This window comes from Arachis stenosperma, chromosome 2 (assembly GCF_014773155.1).
Source record: "Arachis stenosperma cultivar V10309 chromosome 2, arast.V10309.gnm1.PFL2, whole genome shotgun sequence".
Taxonomy (NCBI): Eukaryota; Viridiplantae; Streptophyta; class Magnoliopsida; order Fabales; family Fabaceae; genus Arachis; species Arachis stenosperma.
In genome coordinates this window covers 6,308,841-6,332,482 of record NC_080378.1, presented here as the reverse complement: position 1 = coordinate 6,332,482, position 23,642 = coordinate 6,308,841, and the positions used below count along the sequence as shown (strand labels likewise).

At 28.4% G+C, this 23,642-nt stretch overlaps 3 protein-coding genes across 6 annotated transcripts; 2 read left to right on the top strand and 1 right to left on the bottom strand.

The window, feature by feature from the left end:
• The first annotated feature begins 1,059 nt into the window (after positions 1-1,059).
• LOC130961868 (probable L-gulonolactone oxidase 6) lies at positions 1,060-8,854 on the top strand. The gene is made up of 4 exons (XM_057887904.1): positions 1,060-1,736; positions 6,565-6,820; positions 7,351-7,452; positions 7,739-8,854. The coding sequence occupies exons 1-4, from the start codon at positions 1,062-1,064 to the stop codon at positions 8,452-8,454; spliced, it is 1,749 nt and encodes a 582-aa protein (XP_057743887.1). The 5' UTR covers positions 1,060-1,061; the 3' UTR covers positions 8,455-8,854.
• Positions 8,855-9,885: 1,031 nt separating this feature from the next.
• LOC130958229 (heterogeneous nuclear ribonucleoprotein Q-like) lies at positions 9,886-14,458 on the top strand. 4 transcript variants are annotated; one of them, XM_057885199.1, is made up of 9 exons: positions 9,886-10,045; positions 10,813-11,334; positions 11,450-11,566; positions 11,636-11,776; positions 11,863-12,039; positions 12,485-12,689; positions 12,781-12,959; positions 13,066-13,160; positions 13,802-14,458. In XM_057885199.1, exons 2-9 carry the CDS (start codon positions 10,849-10,851, stop codon positions 13,941-13,943), a joined length of 1,542 nt encoding a protein of 513 aa, XP_057741182.1. In that variant the 5' UTR covers positions 9,886-10,045; positions 10,813-10,848; the 3' UTR covers positions 13,944-14,458. The 4 variants fall into 4 exon arrangements, with proteins under 4 accessions (XP_057741182.1, XP_057741183.1, XP_057741184.1 ...); XM_057885200.1 differs by having other exon boundaries at positions 9,909-10,045; positions 10,730-11,334; XM_057885201.1 differs by having other exon boundaries at positions 9,911-10,269; positions 10,821-11,334.
• A 1,716-nt stretch (positions 14,459-16,174) lies between these two features.
• On the bottom strand, positions 16,175-19,808 carry LOC130958213 (3-ketoacyl-CoA synthase 1-like). Its single transcript, XM_057885197.1, has 3 exons — positions 18,994-19,808; positions 18,240-18,480; positions 16,175-16,959 (listed from the first exon to the last, which is right to left on the bottom strand). The coding sequence occupies exons 1-3, from the start codon at positions 19,661-19,663 to the stop codon at positions 16,245-16,247; spliced, it is 1,626 nt and encodes a 541-aa protein (XP_057741180.1). The 5' UTR covers positions 19,664-19,808; the 3' UTR covers positions 16,175-16,244.
• Positions 19,809-23,642: the final 3,834 nt, after the last annotated feature.

Genomic DNA, 23,642 nt, shown 5'->3' with positions numbered 1-23,642 from the left:
CCAGGTATGTAGCATGTAAAAATCACCTAATCTTCAACTATTATTTCACAATTCACATAGTAAAATTCACTTAAAAAAATATAACAAGAACCAACTATTATCTAAAATTAAAGCATAACCATAACCAATACTAATATTGTCTAATAGCACCAAATATTTAAATCAATACAAATAACACAATATTATGTATTAGTCTAAAGTCTTATGCATTTTAAACATAAAACATTAACTTATAATCTTATAATAACTAATAACACAAAATATTAAGGTTTACAATATTTAAATTCCACATAAGAATAGCCATCATCCATCACTAATAACACAAAATATTATTTGTGTATGATGATCGGGTCGAGTTCGGGTGACCCGAGCTATGGCATGGACCCGACCCGAAATAATGACCGGATCTATTTTTGAGACTCTTATCGGGTTCTAAACCCGATGAAATCACACTAAATTAGCCCCTAAAGTGTTTGGGGTCGGGCCAGATCTTCGGGTCGGGTCGAGCCATGTACACCTTTAATAAGAAGAGCTGAGAAAATACATTAATGATTATATCTCTAATATATTTATTCACGTAAAAGTATCTTTTAAATTTGCATAAATTAAATTTTATTTAGATATTTTTTTATCTTATGCTGATTTTTTTTATTTTTTTAATTTAATAGATAACAAGATTTTGGTCATAAAAATTTTGTACTATGTTATAAAATAATTTTTTTTAATTTAAGTTGAATAAAAAAATACATAAAATAATTATATCTTTAATACATACGGTTCATCAAAAATTAATAAATATTTAATATATAAAATATATAAATAGCTCAGCTTATATGTGGATCAAAGAAATTATTTTTAACATACCACACTAAATGCATTACTATATATTTAACCTTGACCTTGAGTTTATACCAAGAAATGATGAATTAAAGGTATGTCCTATAGTTTCCTTGTCCTACACTCATCCTTAATAAGCAAGACACATACATCATATATTTATAGAACACAAAACATTTTTCTAAGTTTAGAAACATTCAACCATGTCTCAAATTACATCATTCATGTTATTCCCAAGATCAACAATAATAGTTGTACTATTATTATTTCTCTTAGTCTCTTTGGTTTCTTCTACTCCTCCTGAGGATCCAATCAAATGTTCTTCACCAAACAACACAACATGCACCATCACAAACTCTTATGGGATTTTCCCAGACAGATCTGAGTGCAAAGCATCCCGCGTTGTGTATGCAGCAACAGAGCAAGAGCTCGTGTCAACAATAGCCGAGTTGACGAAGAACAAAACCAAAATGAAAGTAGCAACAAGATTCTCACACAGCATACCAAAGTTGGTATGTCCTGAGGGGCAAAATGGGATTTTAATAAGCACAAAGTACCTAAACAAGATTTTGAAGGTTGATGTGAATGCAAGGACTATAACAGTGGAAAGTGGTGTGACATTGAAGCAATTGATCAATGAAGCTTCTAAATTTGGATTGGTTTTGCCATATACACCATATTGGTGGGGTTTGAGTATTGGTGGACTCATTGGAACAGGTGCTCATGGAAGCACATTGTTTGGGAAAGGAAGTTCAGTTCATGATTATGTTTTAGAGCTTAGGATTGTTGTTCCTTCTTCTTCTCAAGATGGTTTTGCTAGGGTTCTTAGCCTTGATCAACAAAATGAAGATCTCAATGCTGCAAAAGTTTCCCTTGGAGTTCTTGGTGTCATTTCACAGGTATCATCATTTACATACTTTGATCTTTTATTATTATTATTATTATTATTATTATTATTATTATTATTATTACCTATGTGTTGTTTTTTTTAATATTATGAGAAAATAAATAAAATATAGAGACATTAAACCAACAAATATAAAAAAAATTTATTTAGTCGTTAGTTCATTAGTCCGTCTAAATAAGTATTGGGAGTTCGAATTTAATTTTATGCATGCAGTAATTCATTCAAACTCTTAAATTGAGCTCTGATTCACAAGGGATTATTTTTTGACTTGTTAAATTGAAAGATACCATGAAAAACAAAAAATAAAAAAAAAATTGTCTTCAGTGTCTTCATATTTTAAATAAATAAAAAATATAAAAATATTTACTTATTTATTCAAATTAATACTCAAAGACTCTCCAAAAGTATCCTTAAATCCTCAATATAGAATCTTAGCTTGTTAAAGTGTAGTTAGTTTCAAGCATGAATGTGGTAGATTCAAACTTTTACTCCAACCAACTTTTTCTCAATAAAGATATATTTGAGCATGCTTCAAAAAGGTTGTAGAATAATTCATAGACGGTGAGTTCTATGGTGTAGAAAGAAAAAAATTTCTATACCTATAGATATGTGTTGGTTCATTGGAGAGCTTGACAAGTGTTTAAAGGGAGACAAAATATGTATTCTTTGCAGGAAAAGTACAAGGGCCTTATTTTTTCTGCAAGTGGTTAGGTCAAAATTTTGATTGACTAATTATACTAATTAAAATTAAATTTAGTAAGATGATAAACCTCACTACAAAATTATTTTTTTATCGATCTTTAACAACTACAATAAAAGGCTTCAGTTTATATATTTTATTTTGTTTGAACTTTGAATCATTTTAATCTTTTAATAAACTAACTTATTATTTTTATTTTTAATCCATATTTATTGTTATTACTATTATAGTAAACTTTGTTAAATCCAAATAAAAGTTTAATTATTTTGTTGGTTTCTATAATTTGCAAAATTTTTAATTAGGTCTTTATATTTTTTAATTTGGTTTCTGCATTAATTTTTTTTAATTAGGTCCTTTTTATCGTATAGAGACTCAATTAAAAAAACTTTAGAGCAAAGACTCAATTAAAAAAAAATATATAAAAACTTAATTAAAAATTTCATAAAATTATAGAAATCAATAAAATAAATAAGCTCCAAATAAAAAATATATTCATTGTGTTATATTGTAAGCCAAAATACAATTGTAATGTATTCCAGAAATATGACTCACATATTACATAATTAGTCATACTAACAATATCCATTTGTAATTAATTTTTTTTATATTATGAGTAATACATACTTAATGATCTTTTTATTATTAAAATAAAATAAATTACACTAATTTTTGCTAGCATCTAAATTCACTAAATATGCTTAATTAAATTAAAAGTTAACAATAAAAAATATTATTTATTATATTGTTATTTACAATTTTTAAATTTTGTGACGGTAAACATACTTTTAATACAATTTAATAATATAAAACTTATGACACAAATATTTTTTTTATTATATATCATACAACCCTTTATTTTTAAACAATATTGCCATATAAAATAATTTACTATATATTTTGTAAATAAAAAATAAATTTAGATTAAATGGTTAATAGCTCGATATGCTCCTCAAAAAATCCGATTCGTGCGGATTCTTCCCCCAACTAACGAAGAGATCTTGGCGGAATTGCCACATATGAAATTGAGCACAATTTTGCAAAGAAATAGCCCGCTTGTTTCTCAAGAAGAGATGGGAAACAACTGAGTCGTTATTTTTCGAACAATAATAAAACAGAAATCCAATTTATGATGAGGTCTATTATTATGTCAACATAATTAGTCATAATGAAAATAATTACTCACTTAAATTCTATATAAAAAAGAGAATTTTTTTATATCATTCCTACAAAGAGTATAAATTTTGTCTCCTTCTTTAAACACTTGTCAAACTCTCCAATGAGCCAACACATATCTATAGGTGTAGAAATTTTTTTCTTTCTACACCATAGAACTCACCTTCATAGACAAGGTTGAATTATAACTTCTTGTTTTGCACACATTTCCCACAATAAAACTTGAGTTATTTTAATGCATGAAAAGATATATTCAGAACATTATTTTCCTTATGTTAATGATGAAACATCATTGAAATGGACCAATGAGGAGTATTATATATCAACACCAAATAAATGAATGAATAAACAAATAAATTGAACATCTATTTTGGCAAGGTTGTGAACAACATATGCTCCTAATTAAAATACTCTTCAATCACCATTTAATTATTATATATATAATTACAATTATTCCATTATATTAGGTAGAAAACAATAAAATTTTGAAACAAATTTAAAATTATTGGCCACCCCATAACGCTCTTTGTCCTCTTGTCATCTATCACCGAATTCCGAGAATATAACCAAAAGGTAACAAACAATAAGATTTAAGAATACAATAGTACATGTCTACATGATCACATTATAAATACAAAACAATTCAATTGTAGCTAGCTAGATCAATAGTACTTCACTTTTGTTTATAGGTTTTTTCTTTTGTTCAAATTTAAATTCAAATTTTGGCATGAGTTTGATGAGGACATGCCCATAATTCCCAATTCTTTTGAATTAATGTTATATCTTATGGTTAATTATTTTAGAGTTACTTATAATTTTATTAAATTTTTAATAAAAATAAAATTTTTAGAATATTCATTTTTATATTTGATATAGAATAAATTGTAAAATATTCTAAAAATAAATATTCTTACATTATTGCATGATTTTTGAGAAATGACAACTAGAAATTAAGAATTTAATTATAAATTTTTATTTAGTATACAGATCTAATAATAAACTTTTAAATTGTAAAGACCTAATTAAAATTTTAATAAAATTATAAGAATTAATAAAATAGTTAAATTATATCTTATTAACATTTCAACAGGTTCTAACATATCTATTGAACTTTATTTTAGATATTACTATAATTTATTAAATTAAAATATTAAAAATATTATCAATTATATAATATGTAAAATTTGTTTAATCATGATTATATTCTAATGGTTAAAAAATATGTATAAAGAATATAACAAAAAAAAATATTAAATTTGACTCGCTCCTCGCTCGTCATAACCATTTTAAAATTAATTTAAAAAATTTATAGGTAGGAGCTTCTGGATCTCACACGTGAGAAATGAGAGGTCAAATCATGATACTGTATTATTGTTAGATGGATGGAAAAAAGTCTCCATTTTTAATTTATTATTTACATATTTCTAAAATGTCATATCAAATAATACACTTGTTTGACAACCTAAATAACAAATATTAAAAATAGTGACCACCATTTTTTTTATTGATATTAAACTGAAAATAAGCAAGCAATATAATTGATCTATCCACTTAAAAATGAATATGGTGCTACACCCAAAAAGAAAATCCTAAAAAAATGCTTAATATATATAATAATAATTAGCATATGATGATTGTTCTTATTATACAACCTAATAAGTAGACTATAATTAATTAATTGAATTGCCGCAATAAATAAATACATTACCATAAATTTAAACCTAGGACTCCTCCTCAAGCTCTCATAGCTTTCTATTGATGAATAAAGAAGCATTGACCACTTAGGTGATTTTGAACATTATATTTCTATTTATACATCAAAATTAATGTCTCTTCATTATATTACTGATAGTGACCTTATTTTTTCTTTGATGTGATGCATTGTGCTTATTATTAATAATTAAACATATATATGTTTTCAACACTATTAAATTTCTTCATTCATATGGAGGAGTGCTACTATATTTGGAAATTTATAGGTATATGATATAATATGTTAACTGACAAAAAAGAACCTACAAAAGTGGTAAGGAAAATAATTGAAATAAAGAGAAAGAAAAGTATAGATTAGCAGCAAAGGAATTAAACGTTCTTATTGGCCTCTTTGATAAGGGATATCCATTCACACACGATGTCATAGATTGGACCTTAATTAATGATTTTTTTTCTAATGCAAGCTAAGTTAGATAATTTTTTTTTATTGAAATAATTAAGACCTCTCTTCATCATTTAGATTTTTTCGTGATTGATAGAATCAAACCGAACCCATCGGTCAAGCCTGAAAATCAATTTAAAAAAAAAAGTGGTTTTTTGTTTTCTTTTATAGTTAGCAAGTTTAAAATGTTCATAAAAGAAAAAATCTTTCTTTTAAAAAATTATTTTATAGATAAATATTATTTGTTTTATTTTCATTTACCTCTTAACAGCTTTGCAAAAGTGGTTATACTATATATATATGTGGGATTCAAAGCAGAAAGACGTATTGAATATATATATAAAGCAAAGTCACCAAAAAAAAAAGAATATAAATCAAGCATACTTTATTATTGATGAGTAAATTGACTACAAGGACGTACATTTATCAATTAAGACTTGATCAAGGAGGGAAAAGTTGAAAATGTGGTTAAGTTAAATGTATCACTATCAATAATCCTTTAATTTGTAAATCACTCTTTTTTAGTTATTTAATTAAGGTAAAAATTCAGGTGTAATCAATTTTACATAAAATTAATAATTTTTATATAATAATTTTTAATTATAAATTTTACATAAAATTGGCTGTACCTAAATTTCTATTTTTAATTAATAATATAAGACTCATCAATCATGAACATTATACTATATTATGTATGTAATTTTTTTTTGAATGTATCATGTAAGAAGCTTTAGGCTTATATGATTATGATTATGATTATTATTATATATATATATATTTTTTTTTTTGCAGATTACTATACAGTTAGAACCAATGTTTAAGAGATCAATAACGTATTTGACAAAAGATGATTCGGATTTGGGAGAGAAAGTAGGAACTTTTGGTCATGAACATGAATTCGCAGATATGATTTGGTACCCAAGTCAGCATAAGGTTGTGTATCGTGTCGATGATCGTGTCCCTCTCGCCACCTCCGGCAACGGCCTCTATGATTTCATCCCTTTTCGCCCCACTTCCTCCGTCGAACTCGCGCTCGTTAGAACCACAGGTTTGCTTAATTTTAGAAATTAAATTTTGATACTGTTTTTAATAAATATAACTTTAAAGAAGATATTTCTGTTTTTAAAATTTGATGATTTTACACTGAATAAAATTTTTTGAGCTTTTGTAAATGGCAAAAACAAAGTAAAAAAAAATAAAATTTATAATCAAAATTCGTTTTAATTTTTTACATAACGGTTTTGTTAGGTAGACAATGACTTTTGTAAATAATGTGAACAATGTGTTCCAAAATTGACCTAATAAAATAAAAAAACACTCCACACCTAAATTACTTCCTAAACTTTAACATTAAGATAACCATCTGCACACATAGTGAATTGAACATCCAATTATTATTAACTGTACATACGTAAATCGAATCAAAAGAAATAACCATCCAGTTAAAAATAATGAACATAATCACATTCAACATATCCATTATTCACGTATTCTCATTGTCTACCTACACTTTTTCTTTTTATATAAATATGTTAAATAGTTTTTTTAGATATTTCTAAATTTTTTTGTATGCTGCAGAGGATATCCAAGAATCCACTAGTGATGCCAATGGAAAGTGCTTGCTTGCAAAGACAACAACTAGTACCCTACTCAATGCTGCTTATGGACTCACTAACAATGGTAATTTCAACAAAATAAAAATAAATATGTGATTTTTTTTAATTTCTCCTTATTTTCTTTTATAGTTTATTATATTAAAAAAATCATAGTCATTTGAGGTTGATAAAAAAAGTAGTAGATTCCGAGATTTATTCGTGATTTTTTCAATTTCATTACAAAATATATTTTTTATGATAGACATTATTTCGACACTAATATTTTATTAACAATCAATATACGTTTTCTTTATTTTATTAATTAAAAAATAATTTATATATTTTTGGTACTTGGATATGTATAATTTTAGGTATAATTTTTACTGGGTACCCTGTAATTGGATTTCAAAACCGGCTTCAAGCATCTGGAACATGCTTAGATAGTCTTCAAGATGCAAAGATCACAGCATGTGCATGGGATTCAAGAATCAAAGGAGAGTTTTTTCACCAAACCACATTCAGCATTGGATTATCACAAGCAAAGAATTTCATTCAAGATGTTCAAAAGTTAGTTCAATTAGAACCCAAGGGCTTATGTGGCATGGAAATTTACAACGGTATCCTTATGCGTTATGTCACGGCTTCAAGTGCCTATTTGGGAAAACAAGAGGATGCTATTGACTTTGACATCACTTATTATAGGAGCAAAGACCCTTTTGCCCCTAGGCTCTATGAAGACATTCTTGAAGAGATTGAACAACTTGGGATATTCAAATATGGAGGGTTACCCCATTGGGGTAAGAATAGGAACTTGGCATTTGAAGGGGTGATTAAGAGGTACAAGAATTTCCAAAAATTCTTGAAAGTAAAAGAGAGGTATGATCCACAAGGGCTATTCTCTAGTGAGTGGAGTGATCAAGTTCTTGGGATTAAAGGGAGTGTCACAATATTGAAGGATGGTTGTGCTTTGGAAGGTTTATGCATTTGTTCACAAGATAGCCATTGCAATCCAAGCAAAGGGTACTTTTGTAGGCCAGGCAAAGTTTACAAGGAAGCTAGGGTTTGCACTCGCTTGAAATCACCATGAACAACTAGAAAATTACATATTATAGATGAGTATTAGCGACAGATTTTATTTGTTAATTTTAGTATATTAAATTATTCCGTTCTGTTATTACTTAATAGTAACAAAAATGGATTAAATTGGTATACTAAAATTAATGACTCAACAACTCATATATTGTCAATTAATTAAGGCTAATCAAGCTTAATTGACAACATTATGTTGAAAAATAATATTACTCGTTGATGACATTTATATATGTAAGACTATTATTGTTTGTGCACATAGTGAGGATAGTGGATTCTCTTCTTCACCTAGATAGAATTATTATGTATAAATAAAGGAAAGTATTACATTTATGTAAATGTTTGAGTTTTCTAATTAGAAAATGTATGTGTGGAAAATTATGTATTAATAACTATGATTTTAATTATGTACATATAATGGTGTATTCGATAGAAATATTTCACTTATATATTATTTTTTTTCTTTCCAAGGTGATATGAACACTAACAATATCAAACATTAGAACATCTAATGATATCCATATATTCACCCTCTATTTGATTGAAAAAACTATTACGAGTCAATATATTTTATTTATATTAGTTAACATTTTAGTTAATATTTAATTTTTATACTATTAAAAATGCATTGTAATACTAAATTAATATAGGTAGCCGTGTGATAGATAAAAAAGATCTATTCTCTTATATTTATGTCTAAAATATACTTCTAAAATAAATTATTCATAAATATATTTATCTTGTATAAAATAACTTTAGATATTTTTTGTTAATTATACTAATATACCAAACAATCTATAAAATAAAACAATTCACAAGGTACTTATAAGAATTTTAAAATATTGTCAAATTAATAATAATAATAATAATAATAATAATAATAATAATAATATTGTGTATGATTGATTGCATAATATTTAAAAAAAATAGTTAAGAAGAAAAATATATGTAAATTACCACTAGAATATACTATATTAGTATGTTTGACGCCATAATGTAATTTGTGGTAGAATAATATAACGAATTGACTGAAATACCATATATGTAGCCATGTAGGCTTATATATAACTCTAAAATAAAGTTCACGAGACATGTAAGTTGTATAAAAAAAAGTATAATATTATTTTATATAATAGTAATTACAAATTAGTTTATTACAAAACTATTTTATATAAATTTTGTTCTTTGTTTTTTTGGTCAGACTCTATATCTCTTATATCGAAATGCTAATTGGGTTAAATGTAAGAATTTTTGGTGGCCTTTTCAATATTTTGGGTTAAAAACTTATCATAGAAAGTAAAGTATCAACTCTACACATTCTTATGGGCTGAGGCTGAGGCAGAATCTATGGGCTTAGTTTGGAGAATTAGGTTTGAAAAACGCCGCAAAACCCAACCCGAAATTGAAGGCACCACTTTCACATAAAAACACAAACACCACACTTTCTCTCACCATCGTGTTCTTTCTCTCTCTCTCGGACAACACTCTCTCTATCTTGAAGGGCATCAACAACTACAACACAGAAACACAGAACCCTCTTCCCTCTCTCCCTCTTCACACAAAAATCTCACATACAAATCACATACATGGTATGCAAAGTCACTTCCTTTTTCTCTCTAGTAATATTCTCTCCAATAAAATATGCCACCTTTTCTTCTTCTTCTTCATCTTCTTCTTCTTCTGGGTTCTGGGTTGTGGAGCTCTCAAAAATTAATGCCCCACTTCACATACCCTTCTCTTCTCACCATTCTCATATATCTCATAATTCAAACCCTCAATTTACCATTAAAGGATCAATCTTTTCTGTTTTTTGGTATGTTTACTTCCCCCCTTTTTTATACCCATCTGTTATTCGCTTATTCCTCTTTGAATTTTGAGTATATATGTTTTTGCCCCTTTTTAGATTTTTACAAAAAAGGATATTTTTTTTTTCAATTTAGCTTGTGTTTGGATTTTGAAGCTTTTGAAATTTAGAAATTTGAATCTTTCATGTTTGGATCCAAGAATTTAACAGTGGAATTTGATTAAGAAACACAGATCGAGACTCCCTTTTTCATGTATTTTAGGTGTTTGTTAGAATGTTTCATTAAATTAGCTGACATCCCTCTTTTGAGCTTGAGATTAGCAATGTATTTTGTGGTTTTAGCTTGAACATTTTAATGGTAATATACATTTTGTATGCATCTAACTATAAACCCTATGAAGTTATTTCAGTAAATAAAGGAAATTGCGTTGCAATTAGGTTCATTCATTTAGCATTTTTGTGAAAACAGTAAATGCTTCAGCTGGCCTTGTGTGTCTGCGAGTTAACCATGCGGCAACCTAGGTTCATTCAGTTCTTGTGATTATTGTGTAGACCTTCAGGTATTAGTGACAAGGATTTGAATCAATCATGTCGGAAGGTGCTGAAATCGATGAGCGTGTGGACTTTGATGATGAGAATTACATGGAAGAGATGGATGATGATGATGTCGAGGAACAATCAGATGGCGACGATGAGGATGATGATGATGATGGGGATGGCGATGATAATAATAACGATAATGCGAACGATAATGATGACGATGACGACGATGATGACGATGATGGAGTGGATGGACAAGGTGAGGAAAATGCTGAAGAACAGGAATATGAAGACTCGGGGGAGGAGGCTGGTGGGAAAGACCAAATGGCCAAAGGGGATAGAACTGGCATTACCACTGGGTCCGAAGGAGATGGGCTGAAACCACCTTTCATCGATGAAGAAGAGAAACAGAAGCATGATGAACTTCTTGCACTGCCTCCTCATGGTTCTGAAGTTTTTATTGGTGGACTTCCTCGGGATGTTTGCGAGGATGATTTGAGGGAATTGTGCGAATCGTTGGGTGAAATTTTTGAGGTCAGAACTGCTTATGTAATGCATTGTGTTATGGAAGACTCTAGTTTTTTTGGCAAGTGAGAGAGAAAAGCTGAAATATCTAGTTAGAAGTTTATTTTTGTTGTTACTTTTTCAGGTGCGATTGATGAAAGACAGGGACAGTGGAGAAGGTAAGGGGTATGCTTTTGTGGCTTTCAAAACAAAAGAGGTTGCACAAAACGCCATAGAAGAGATACACAATAAGAAATATAAGGTATTCATGGTGCTTTCTGCAATCGATCTTATATGGTGATTAGTTTTAATCGAGATTTTCCTGTGACAGGGTAAAACTTTGAGGTGTTCACTATCTGAGACAAAACAAAGATTGTTCATTGGTAATGTTCCGAAAACTTGGACTGAGGAGGAGTTTAGGAGAGTAGTCGAGGGTGTTGGTCCTGGAGTTGAAGTCATTGAGCTCTTTAAGGTGCAGTCTTCAACTAATCTATGCTGATAATATATACTTACATATGTTGCAAGTCCTTTAGTGTTATTCGGTTGTGTTTATTGCAGGACGTTCAAAATCCTAGCAGGAACCGTGGGTTTGCGTTCGTGTCATATTACAATAATGCATGCGCGGATTATTCAAGGCAGAAAATGTCAACTGCAGGTTTTAAGCTGGAAGGTAATACCCCAACTGTCACATGGGCAGATCCAAAGAATTCAACTGATCATTCAGCTGCTTCCCAGGTAAATTCCTTGATGAAGGTTGAACTGTAATATAAGTGGTTTTATATAAAAGGGAATCCAGTGTCACCCATAATAATGAATAATGAACTAATCAACTAACCATAAATTTACTTATTTGTTTTGTTGGTTTAAATATGTTTTTAGTCGCTATAAAATATAAATATAGGACATTTTTTAATATTAGACACACATACATGGACACATTTTTGCCCTTGTTCCTTATAAGTACTTTAGAATATACAATTTAGTTTTTAAAATATTGCCAATTTCACTTTTGGTCCTTACAAATATTTTTTAGGTTTTATTTTTCACTTATTATTAGATCTAAGTGGTAGGAGCAAAAAATCTAATAAAGAGAAGACGGACCAAAACAAATGTAAAAAACTGTAGACGGGAAAATAAAATCATATTTACACCTAGAAAACTGTTTTTTGGGAATTCTCAGGTTAAAGCTCTTTATGTGAAGAACATACCTGAGAATACTACTACCGAACAACTTAAGGAACTGTTCTCTCGTCATGGAGAAGTAACAAAAGTGGTCATGCCACCTAGCAAAGCCGGAGGGAAGCGTGATTTTGGTTTCATCCATTATGCAGAGAGGTCAAGTGCATTAAAGGCCGTAAAAGACTCAGAGAAATACGAAGTTGATGGTACTTCTTTATGATTCAAAGTTATAAACTAGATTTCTGTCTGACTCATATGTTAAAACATACACCTCTTTGTGATGAATTGGAACTTCAGGCCAATTGCTCGAGGTTGTTCTTGCCAAACCTCAGGCTGAGAAAAAACCTGATATGGGTTACGGCTATAATCCTGGACTTGCACATCCTGGGTTTGGTGGTGCCTTTGCTGGAAATCCGTATGGCTCGGCAATAGGTGCTGCAGGAGCTGGATATGGTGTTGCTCCTAGCTTTCAACAGGTAATTACCGATCCACAATCAACTCTTTTGCTTCTTGATCTATTATATCTCCAGTATGTCCTCATGTTGCATCTCATCTTATGGATCATCATCGATGTATGAGCAGCCGCAGCAACCAGTGATATATGGTAGGGGTCCAATGCCGGCTGGAATGCAGATGGTTCCGATGGTATTGCCAGATGGTAGAATCGGCTATGTCTTGTAAGTTATTACTACTCTTGGACTCAGGCGTGTTTGAGTTAATAGCTTATTGAAGTCCTTGTATTCTGATATGTAGTAACAAAAATTCTCATTTTTTAATTTTTTAATAATCTTGTGAAAATGCTTATTTTTAAGAGTAAATGCTCAAATAGTCTCTTAAATTTTGCACACGAGTCAAATTGGTCCCCCTAAATTATCTAATGTGCATCACGTTAGTCCCTAGCCCATGCTCTGTTCCGTATTACCTATATTGATTTCCACCACAATAACATCATTTTGTTGTATCCTATGTGGTACTTCATAGTTCAATTCTGCCTGGGTCAAATTACATGAGGACAGAAAATGGGTTACAAACTAATTTGATTAAACAGAAATTTGAGGGACTAATTTGACTCGCATAAAATTTTCGGGATCAATTTGAACATTTACTCCTGATCTTAACTTCTCTAAAAACACTACTATACATAGATTTTTTGTGTAGTATAAAGCCATATGGTCAAATGGGATAGTTTAAAATATGACTATTGACTTCCAAAATGTTTAAATAAACAAGTCATGGAGTGTTATTCAAACAGGTCTATAACAAGCTTCATTTTATTTAGTATGATATACTGAATTAACTTCCATATTGGTGTTTGCAGTCAACAGCCTGGTGTACAGATGCCAGCACCTCGTCCACGCGGGCCTGGTAGGGGCAACAGTTCAGGGGGTCCTGCAGGAAGAGGGGGAGGCAGCGGCAATGAGGGCAGCGGTAAACGCGGTCGGAGGTATCAACCGTACTAGGCTGCAGTTACAAGTGATATGGCCATTTTCTTAGCTATGGTGAGAGGGGTTTGTAGAGCAAGAAACATGTAAACTTGTTTGCTATAAATACCTTGAAACCAAAACCCCCCACTGCATAAAATATTCCATTAGTAGGGAGGAGGGGGAAAAAAACAAAAGAAAAAGTCTATATAATACTGAAGATAAAGTTGTACCATTAGGACTATGATTCTGCTGTTTACTATTGATTGATGCTAGGTGAGTATTAGCTTTTGATTTTAACTGTGTATTGCTTATATAGGCAGCAGTAGAAAATGTTGATTATTTAGTTTTGACTTTTGAGAAACTTCATGGATTTGTTGCTTTTGAGAAACTTCATGACCCTTTTAATTATTTAAGGCTATCAGAGTTTGTTAGGTCCGTCTCTTCAAAGCTCAAACTCTAACATATATGTATTTTTTTTTCTTTTTTAAAGATAGCTCTTAAACTTTCTTAAACATAGGAGTAAATTTATTTACTGTAATTTCTAATAGTAATTCTTTTTTATGGTGCATAATCATCCAATATTTCTTTGCATATATGTCTTAGACTAACAAACAAGTCTCTTAATTGGATAATTGTTGTGACCAATTATCAAATGGTAATTAGACAAAAGTACACATGAAATAGTTTAGAATGAATAAAAATATACATCAAGACTTGTAAACATCAAAGTATATTTGATTCATAAATTGTTTTTGATGGACAAAAATATATACCGGACATTTATAAATATCAAATCCTTTGCTATAAATATGGTATTTTGGTTTATCGAAAATAATTTCTTGGTGTATTTTAATTTTAATATTTATAAATTTTTTGTATGTGTTTTTGTCTATTTCAAAATCTTTCATGTGTACTTTTGTTATTTTTTTACGATCTAATGTTAAAAAAAATAGGTCTATACTCATATACTATTTGCAACTGCAAAAGATGACTAATAACTAATAAGATTTCTTTTCCACTTGTCTTCCTTGTTTTACTCCTTTCAGGTTTAACTAATTTCCTAACACCCAATTTCCTTGTCTCGCCATTTTTCCAAACGGAACAAATAACAAACTAAATGTGACTAACATCCAATTTTCTAGGTAGGTTTAGGTTCAATTTTGACACAGGTCTCGAGTTTTTTTTAAGGATAAAAAATTAAATGAATTTTGTCTTAATAAATAGATATTTTATTTGTTATCTTATTGCTAGTCACCATGACATATTCAAGCCTTTCTTACCTAGTTGATCAATATATGCTCACACCATATATTATATTGATCCTATATTTTAATTTCAATTGTATTCTTGTGAACCAATATGGTCAACTTCTATAAATGTTTAAGATTTTTGCCTTTTAGGTCTTTGGATCGTTTGAAAAACCTCTTTTCTAATTATATTTTATTTGATCTTCAATCTTTTTCAATTGCAGATTAAAATCCTCATTGATTCCAAATAGTATATACACTATACAGCATGTGGCGAAGCGAGATGAAAAATATTGGGAGTTAGCCACTAATTTTTATTATGGGCAAAAATTAGAAAAACCTTCAAATTCATGAAAATAACTTTTTGAGTTTGGATTCAGGAGTTTAATAATTATGCATATATAGAAATTTGTGAAAATTTAATCTCATTGTATTTTTAACACATTTTTGGAACAATTCTAATGAAATATTTTTAGAATATTATTTTTGATATTTACAAGGAATAAATTAATTTAAAATTAAAATTTGCATCAGAAATAATAGATAAAATGAAATGATACTTATTTTAGAGAGACGGTATCATCTAAATAGAAAATCAATAAGATTTTATCAATTATATAATCTATTTTTATAGAATAATTAAAAATAATATAAAAATTAAATTAAATTGAAACCAAACATTAGAGTGACAAATTTTAAATTTTATTTCAAATAACTGTTTAAGCCATATGGTTCAATAAGTGCTTATTTGACATTTTCTAGGACTCAAAATGAAATTGAAATGAAAGCTAACATTGAAGTTGCTCTTATTTTATCTAGCATGTGGTTACAAGATTGGATATACGTCCTTATAAAACAATTTTACATCTATAGGGTATCAAAATTAAATTTATATATTAATAATGTAATATAACTTAAATGCAAAACTTTTATTATTTGCTTAATCTTTGACAAAATATGGTGTTTACATAGCACAACTTTCTTCTTTGTTCTAATTAATTAAGAACACATCCAAACAACTTTTCCAAACTTAAACGTATATATTAATATTGATACACTATTCACACTTAGATTAATCAATATATATTAATTAAGCTTTAGGAAGTTGAACAGGGTACTTATCAATGGAATCATCCCAAGGGTTTCCCCTCCAATCTTGTTCAAGGTTGATAACTCTTAAGGCCTTCCAAACAGCACTATTGCATTTAAAACCTGATCCAAATGCAATTTGCCAAACCCTATCTCCTTTTTGAACTCTTCCCTTGGCTTCAGTATAAGCTAATTCATACCACAATGAACTACTTGATGTGTTTCCAAATCTATGAAGTGTCATTCTAGAAGGTTCCATATGCCATTCTTCAAGACTAAGATTCTTTTGTAATTCATCAAGCACAGCCCTACCACCTGCATGGATGCAAAAATGCTCAAAAGCATACTTGAAATTAGGTATGTAGGGTTTCACCTTGGCCCCCATTTTCTTTCTAATCAATGAAACTAAGAACATGAATTGTTCCGAGAAGGGTAGCACCATAGGCCCTAATGTTGTTATGTTTGTCTTTAGGGCATCGCCGGCAACGGCCATCAGCTCCTTCGCCAGGCAGACGCCGACCTTTCCATTTTGATCTTCTTTTTGATAGACACAATTGTAGTTCTTGTCATCGGCTCCCTTGTGTGTTCTAACTGTGTGGACTAATTGGTACTTTGATCTACTTCGATCCGACGGCTTGTTCGACAAGAGGACGGCGGCGCCACCCATCCGGAAAATGCAATTGCACAGAAGCATGGAACGGTCATTACCAAAATACCTATTTTAGAAAGAATGCCCTAGTGAAGAAATTGAGATAATTTTAAAGGAAATAATGATATGATTTTTTTTTTGTGACGATGAGCATATAACTAATGGCGCCAAATCAACATCAAACTAAGAGAAAGATGAGCTTGGCTCTTATTTGTATCTTTTTAAAACTAAAATGTGACAATAAATCTTTAAAGCATGCATCAAATTGACTCATGACGTGATTTTTTAGAAATTATTTTGAATATATTACGACCACATATATTAATGGGACAAAATTTATCTATTTTATTAATGGGACAACATATATTACGCTTCTAAAAAAATTATTTAGTGGCTATTTATTTTATTTTTAATAACAATAAAAATAGTTGCTAATATATTTATTGATAATTAAACATTAATTATCTTATACTTTGTCATTAAAAAATTTTAGTGTGAAGATAATTTTAATGACTGTAAAAAATATATAACTATGATTATAACACATCGTAATAATAGCTAATATATAATGACTGCAAAAGTTAAATAAAATATTTATTAATTATTATATTATTGTCACTAAAAATAACTTTTGTTGTAGTGTTATATTATGTAAAGTATTTTACGCACGAAAAATTAAATTCACAAAATTAAATAACATAACAAGCGACAAAGAGATATAATAATTTATGTGTCTTTTTTATCAATTAAATTTTTAAAATAAATAATTTTATGATATAATATTAAAATTTTTATGATTAAAAAGTTTAAAGTTTGATTCTTGTAAATTCTAATAGAACAAAGAATATATATATATATATATATATATATATATATATATATATATATATATATATATATATATATATTTTTATGCAAAATTTATGCAAATTCAATAAATTAAAGGCTATTGCTTTAGAGAATGTGTTCGAAATAAAATTATTTATCTGTCTTTTCTTATTAATTTAAACTTTTGTAATATAATATTTAAATTTTTATGACCAAAATATTTAACATTTAATCTTTGTCACTTGAAAACTAAAGAAATTTAGTATAAAACAAAAAAAAAAGGTCTTGAGTTTAAGTTTGATCTTTATTATTTTCAAAAATAAATTTGGCATAAGACGAAAAATATTAAAGATATAATTATTATTTTTTATTTTTTTTATCATTTTAAATTTTTAGAATAAATAATTTTACGAGAAAACTAATTTCTAACAACAAATTAACCAAACTACGACCCACTATCTAATATCTAACCAACACAATAAATTCTACCTAATTTCTATGATAAATATAAAACATTACCAATTGAGGGTTATATTCTCGGTGCTGACAACAATGGCATAAGAGTTAGGGTTAGCTCTGAGAAGGTCCTTGGCCATGTCAATAGAAATGAGGCCAGCACTGCAACCCATGCCACCAAGGTTGTAGGTCTTCACGTTGGTTCGGAGCTTGTAGTGGTTGACAATCATGGCTGAGAGTGATGGAGTAGGATTGAACAAGCTACAATTCACAACCACAATATCTATATCTCTTGGATTAACCCCTGTATTAATATGTCAAGGTAGTTATCAGTTAGGTATTTTTTTAATAACAAAGTCATACAAATTATTATTATTTCATGTTATACTAAACGTACATATATAGAGAGATACAGAACACACATTATTTTGTAGTTTAGTTTTGATACTAAATTTTACATTGCTTTTACTTATGTGAAAAATAATTACTTTTTTTGTGGTTAGTATAATAATATATAATTAAATATTTATGTATAAATATTGTTATGTTTAATATGCATTGACATTATTATTATTTTATTATTATTATTCAAATAATTTAATTTTTATGTAATGTGACACTATTAAATCAGCAAAAAAGTTTGATTATTTAATTATCTATTAACTGAAAAGTTTCATAACATAAACATATAATAGATGAGAAAATCTAATGATATCTATTAATATATAGCAACTAAAACTTAATTATTAAAATGCATCTATCACCAAAAAATGATCAAATTTATATTTCTATTAAATAATTTAGAATTTTTTTATACCTGTTTTAGCAAACAGAGCATCTAAAGCACCAAACATCACAGCTTCTGCTTCGGCACGTGCCTCTTCCATGCATAGTCTTGGTGGACGAGACATAACTCCTTTAGGAAGATATGTCTCGTCTCCAAGACCAGCACGTGATGAAATTCTTCTTTGAAATTGAAGAGTCTCATCTTGAAATTCACCGCTCTCTTCAGACATGTTAAGGAATGACTCCACGGATATCTTTCGCTCTTCCTCGGGCTTATAGCATGCGAAATCCACGAGGTACACCGGCTTGGAGCGTTTGGCCAAGTAGAAGGCGAGGAGGAAGAAAAACAACGGCGGCGCAACAAGCTGAATAAGCTTATCCAAAGCCAAAACCGGCGGTTGAGCAATTAGGTTTGACCAAAATTCTAAGAGCTTGTCCAAATTGAGATCCTTGAGTTGAAGAAATGGTGATGATGAGAATGAGATGAAGAGTGGAACCATGACAAAGATGATGATGAAAATGGTGGTGATATTCAACGAATAGCCATAACCTAATAACCCTAATTTGACATACTTGAGCTTCACGGATTGGAGAAAATCCGGCAGCTTTCGCCGGATTTTGATGACGGCCGAGGACGAATCCTTGAAGTCCATCTCGGCCGTTATTCTTTCCTTTTCCATGTCTATGCTATTGCGTCTCATTTTTGTTCCTTTTTTTCTTCTGTGTTTTTTTTTCAACCTTGTGAAGAAAATAAATCTTTTTTTTATGTATTGTGTCCTTTCTTTCTATCTATTTTTGCTAAGTGTATTTGCTACTTCTCTATGTGTGTGTATAGAATGTGAAAGAGGTTGGTTTGCGTTGGTTTATAAAGCAGGGTGGAGTTTGGAGGAAGTTGAAGCACATGATTATTGGAGTTATTATTATTATGAAATAATAGTAATAAATAATAATAATAATAATGATTATTATTTATTATTGTTATAGTTGATGGCATGGAAGCAAAGGTTGGCCTACACGCTCCAAGAACACATGGGCTTAGGTTATTAACCGCAAGAAAGCTATTATTGTTCATGAATTAAATTTGAGGGTATGATAGTAGGTTCAAGTGGTGGATATATAGCTCAACCACTTTTGGAATAGGAAAAAAAAAGAGCTTTACGGAATCAAATTAAAATAATAATTCAAAACGTGAAAAACTCAAATGATATAAATACATAATTAATGATCCAGAAGCTAAGGAAACTTGATATGGTTTTGGATTTTGCTTGCTATCGGTAAGATGCAATATTTGACCGATGGGTCTTGTTGGGAGCAAGAGTCAGCAAAACAAATAAAATGTACTCAGAAAATTAGCTATAGTAAATTAGTTATTTATATAAAATAATGTTAAAAAATAATATTAAATAACTAATTTTTTCAGTTAATATTAATTAATTTTTTAAAAATTATTTTTGTTTTTTTTTATTTTAAATTTTAAACTATAAACTTTTAATTTTAAATAATAAATTTAAATACTAAAATTAATTAATATTAACTAACTAAAAGTTATTTTTTATATATATTCTCATATTAAAATATAAAATACATATTAAAAATGAATTAGATAATATATAATAATTAATTTTTTTTTGTGTACATATAATATTTTTGAATAAAAAACACTCCACATAATTTAAAAATAAGTCACCATCAAATTAGGCAATATATATTTATGGATATTTATATATATTAATTTATATTTTTTTAACTAAATAATCAACTAGTAAATATGTATTTTTATATAAGGTGATTGATTTATAATTAATTTTTTTTTGTGTATACGTTATATAATTAAAAAATTACACATTTAAATTTTTTTTGGTGTACTACACATTTAAAATTTTGAAAATTATATATTTAAAATCCATGTTAACCGGTTATTATTATTATTATTATTATTATTATTATTATTATTATTATTATTATTATTATTATTTTGTGTCTAAATTTATCCTAAATAAACAATATACTTATTTAATTTACTATTATTATAGATTATAGATTATAGTTAGAGGTCCTTGGCGTCTTTTTGTGCTATAATTTTTTGGCATATGTTGTATATATAGCTTAATTTTGACAGAAAATATATCTGTTTGTAGGGTCCTAGTAAAGTAACACCTCAATACTATTTAATTTTATGGGCATGTGTGCCTAATGCAAGTAAGGGGTGAAAGAGAAAGGTAGTTTTGGAAAATTTAATGGTACATGGACGGTGGTTGTTGGGAGCTGGCCATCAAGGAACAATTAATATGATATTAAATATATATTTGCTAACTTATGGAAAAGCTCAACTCTCCTCCTAGTAACTTGAAAACCAAAAAAATTTTAAAAGTTGATTATATGTAGTATCTGCTGTGAATTCAATCAATCTGATCACAAGATTTCAGAGTTAGAAGCTGAATTTTTGGCATCTATTAAATATTGAAATTATACAGTAGCTGATCTAAATATCTAACTATATTATTGTTAATAGGTTGGCGGAAATATATATATTGGTTTATTAGGTCAACAAATTCATGAGCAACGATATATCTATACAAATAAATATATTTTGATTATTGATAAACTCTCGAACCAAATGAAAAAAAAAGGATAAAAAAAATAAACGGTTACAACCTCTTACATAGACGGTGTAAAAAAAGTTTACAGACAAAAAAAACTCTAATATTACACTATTTTAAGATTAGCAAATTTTTCTTATTTTCTTTCTACATTGCTCCAAAGAGAGGGAGAGAAGGCACACTAATATTCGAACGTGGTGTTTCTTTTAACTGTGTTTTGGGTCAGATCAGTCCATTCGATTCTATTTATTGATAAAAAAATATTAGAATTTTTTTGTCTCTAAACCTTTTTTATATCATTCAGTAGGATGTCGTAACGATTATTTTTACAGAACAACGTCTACGTCAAATATTTTTTTACGATATGAATAGGGGTGACAACAGGATGGATAGGGGCGAGTTTTTGCTCTACTGACCTTTTTTACTGTACAACAATTCGCATAAAACCCGTTCCACTTCTATCCACAGATAGTAAAACGTTGAACCCTAACCCGCTCCTGCGGTGGGTACCCGTCCCGTCCTTATCCGTTCCTATAATTATTAAAATCTAATAAATAAAATTAAATTTCAAAATTTATATAATTATCATCACATACATAACATAAATTAAAGTAAAAATTTAAATATAATACAATATTATTAATCATTTATTAATTATTTTACATATATTATAGATATTATATATTAAAATTATATATATTATATATATAGTGGAACGAATAGAGACGGATATTACTTAAATCTGACTCTGCCCCACCTCTCTCAAAAATTCGTTCCACTAAAAATCCACCCAGTGCGGGATGGATAATTACCTGCCCCAAACAAATAAGAACGAAATGGATATCCACAAATTTGGATAATATTATCATCCCTACATATGAACAAAAAAATTTAAGTGTTCAAATTTTAAAAAAATAAAAATATTAAATACATTTTTTCATTTTGAAATTTTAAATATGCATAAGACAAAATATTACAGACTAATTTGTCTTTTTCTCAAATTTCAAATACAATAGTACAATTATACGCGAGTTCCATGACTTGACGTCCTAATACACAAATGAGAAATATATTGTGATTTTTTACTCAATTTTTTTTTACACTGATCAAACTAACTTTGTTTCTTTTCTGTATTCTTGGATTTATTTCATTCCCTAATAGTAACAAAAGAGAGTAAGATTTATATTTTATTCCAATTGTATTTATAGTTTTAGATTCTCTTTAAAATTTAATTTATCTGTGGATTGATAAATTTTTTATCTTAATCTTATTCTCGTCCTAAAGTTTTACACTTGATTCTATTCAATCTTATCCACAAAAAATTAATTTTTTTAATCAAACATAATATTTAAGTATTTCATATTTTATAAAATACTAATAAAATATAAAATATAAAATTAAGTCTATGTTAAAATTAAAGGTAATAAAATCATAATAAAATCTATGTTAAATTATAAAAAGAAGAAAATATAATTTTGATTTTCATCAACTTTATTATACATGTTTAATAATTTTTAATTATATATTATAATATATTAGAATGCGAATAGGTCGAATTAGATTAAGTCTAAATCCACATCTGATTCTACTTACAATTCAATCTATTTTACTCTCATCAACCTAACCAGTTGCGAATCAAATTGCCAACTTTATCAAAATAAATTTAGTTGAATTGAGTACCACAAATAGAATTAATACTGTCTATCCTTAAAAAATAACTAATACATTAGACTTTATTAGCTGCATGCAATTTATAATTCAAAAAATCATTAACGCTATTTGTAGATTAAACTTTTTTAATATTTCTATAAAAAATATAACTATTATTAATTAATTATATAATTAAACTATTTTTTAATTAATAAAATAAAAAATACATGTTAATTGTTAAAAATACTAATATTAAAATAATATTTATGATGAAAAATATAAATGTAGCGAGATTTAAAGGTACAAAAACACGTTTGGTAGCTAAAGAGTTTCATCATGTTGAAAGCGTTGATTTTTACCACAGAGCAAGAGTTGGCCTAATTAACTCTTGTTCTCTCTAAAAACTGGACCATTAGCCAATTCAATTTTA